The sequence below is a fragment of the Rhinoderma darwinii genome, chromosome 3, assembly GCF_050947455.1.
Source record: "Rhinoderma darwinii isolate aRhiDar2 chromosome 3, aRhiDar2.hap1, whole genome shotgun sequence".
Classification (NCBI taxonomy): Eukaryota; Metazoa; Chordata; class Amphibia; order Anura; family Rhinodermatidae; genus Rhinoderma; species Rhinoderma darwinii.
Window position 1 is genome coordinate 271,427,156 of NC_134689.1, and position 2,123 is coordinate 271,429,278.

The window sequence follows — 2,123 nt, forward strand, 5'->3', positions numbered from 1 at the left end:
CTGAAGAGTCCAGTGGGTGTTCCTAATCACCGATTGACAGCCTTCCCTGTATTAGTGTGAATACAAAGATAGCGGTCTCCTTGAGTAGGACCGCCCACTGGACTCCTCAGCCCATCAGGAGCAGAAATTTAAATGAATATTTACTGAATCTTTTGCTATAGTTATATAGACTATCAATCTGCACAGCTTCTCCTGCTCTATAATTTGCTGCCTGCTGATTGGACTGCATTTTCAACATGACAGATTCCCTTTAATATGTTCTAGAGTTCCTCCCTCCTGTATTTTTCATTTGATCAAAAGCATGATCGGCTAGTGGCCCAAGGAAGAGGGGAAACATTTCATAAGGAAATGTTAGGAAACTTTTTCCACGCTCCCTTGTGCATATAGCTCATCCACCTTGTGATTAAAAGAAACATATGAGAGAGAAGATTTTCAGAACGTAATGTGGAAGGGGCATAAAAACAATACACTGCCCTCACAGCAGCAGTCCTGGAGATAGAATTTTTTGAAATACCACATTAAATTGTAAACTCATAGAAACCCTGTAGTGGCTTCTTTGGGAAGTCTAGTGACAGCCACACGATCGAACCACCATGTTTCTATACTTCTTTAAAATAACATTGGAACTGTCATCAAAATACAAGACTGATATTCCTTGGAGTTCTGTAGGGGCACAACATGGTTTAGGAACAGTGTTTGGATTAATAAAGTGAACTAGAGTTTGGACAATTGCATGATTGGTAGCATTCATATAAGAGTTCAATGGAAAAGCACATTCTCCATCACAGTAATAAGCAGCATAGCCTTCTGGAGCAATGATCCAATCCTGCCAACCAAGATCACGGAAACTTACATTAAGTTCATGTTTCTTGCATGCCTGTTTTAAGAAACGCCGGCCACTATGAGTACTGCTGCTCATAAAGCTTTCTGTAATATTGGCTAATGGAAGGTTTTTATGCTCTTTAGATCCCTTGACTTTTTCTTGGTTCCAATGTTTTCCACTGGTAGACCGTACACTACGGAGGTGTAGTGTTTCAGATCTAAAAAATGCCACCATAAAAGGCTGCTTCTCCTGTGGACCACTCCGGCCAACTAAACCTACAAATCTTGGTTTAATGCTTTTGTTGTCCATAGTCTCAACCATTAATTGTAGGTCAAGATTGTATTGTGGATTCACAACCCAATCATTACTAGTTGCAGTTATGTCAAATATCAGCCATCCAATGCCTGCTCCATAGATGATTTGAGTATCAAGCTTCAACAACTTACTTGGGTGCTCTTGTATCACTTGGTAGACACTTATCTGGTATGTTGTATCATGGGGTATTTGATCTTTATATATTCTCAACTCCGCAGCTGTTAACTGTTCCCCAACAGGTATGTCGGCAAGATCAAATCTCAGCTTCTTAGTGTAGCATTGGTGACAAACTTCAGTGTCATTCTCAAGCAAATTGACAAAACTCATTACTAGATCAGCATCGGCAAGAAAGTGATTTTCCTGTGGACCAACGAATGAAGATTCATCATCTGTGAAAAAGTTTTTGAATAGAGAGAACTCCTCATTTTGGTCTTCTCTGAAATTTATTGTGTTGTATAAATCAATCATAAACATTGGAGCAGATGTATGTTTCTCATGTAAGAGAGGTCTTGGTCTATGTGGCAATCCCAAGACAGATAAAATTTCTTTCTGGATCTCTCTGCGTTCATGGCCCCTCAACCTTCTTTGTACAAAACTGGAATGAATACCATGTTCAAGTGTTGGATCTGCTGTTATAAGTCTTAAAATGCAACATAGAAATATATTGTTCATAAAGGTCCTTCTGTTGGATGCTTTTATAGTCATTTTCACAGGCTCTTACTGCAAAACAAGGAAAAAACAAAAATGTATGATTTAAGTCGTAGGTTAATAAAGCTGCAGACCATCACTGGAAAAAACTGAAGTACAAAAATCAACTAATTTTCGTAACAAATATCGTAACAACATATATCCATTTTGTAATATGCTCACCTAGCTGTAATGTTTATCCATCCACTTAGCTAATCAGATTACTCAGTGCCATACACAGTATAAATCCCTGGTTTTCCCTGGTCTGTGCCAGCAATATTGGTTAACACACAGTTTT

The 2,123-nt window shown here is 38.6% G+C and overlaps 1 protein-coding gene across 1 annotated transcript; it reads right to left on the minus strand.

Annotated features, from left to right (window-relative positions):
• Positions 1–565: 565 nt before the first annotated feature.
• Positions 566–1,843, minus strand: LOC142748078 (bone morphogenetic protein 7-like). Its single transcript, XM_075855206.1, has one exon. The coding sequence runs from the start codon at positions 1,841–1,843 to the stop codon at positions 566–568; it is 1,278 nt and encodes a 425-aa protein (XP_075711321.1).
• Between the last annotated feature and the right edge of the window lie 280 nt (positions 1,844–2,123).

Coding starts and splice junctions, on each gene's coding strand:
- LOC142748078 (XM_075855206.1), bottom strand. CDS start 1,843: ATGACTATAAAAGCATCCAACAGAAGGACCTTTATGAACAATATATTT.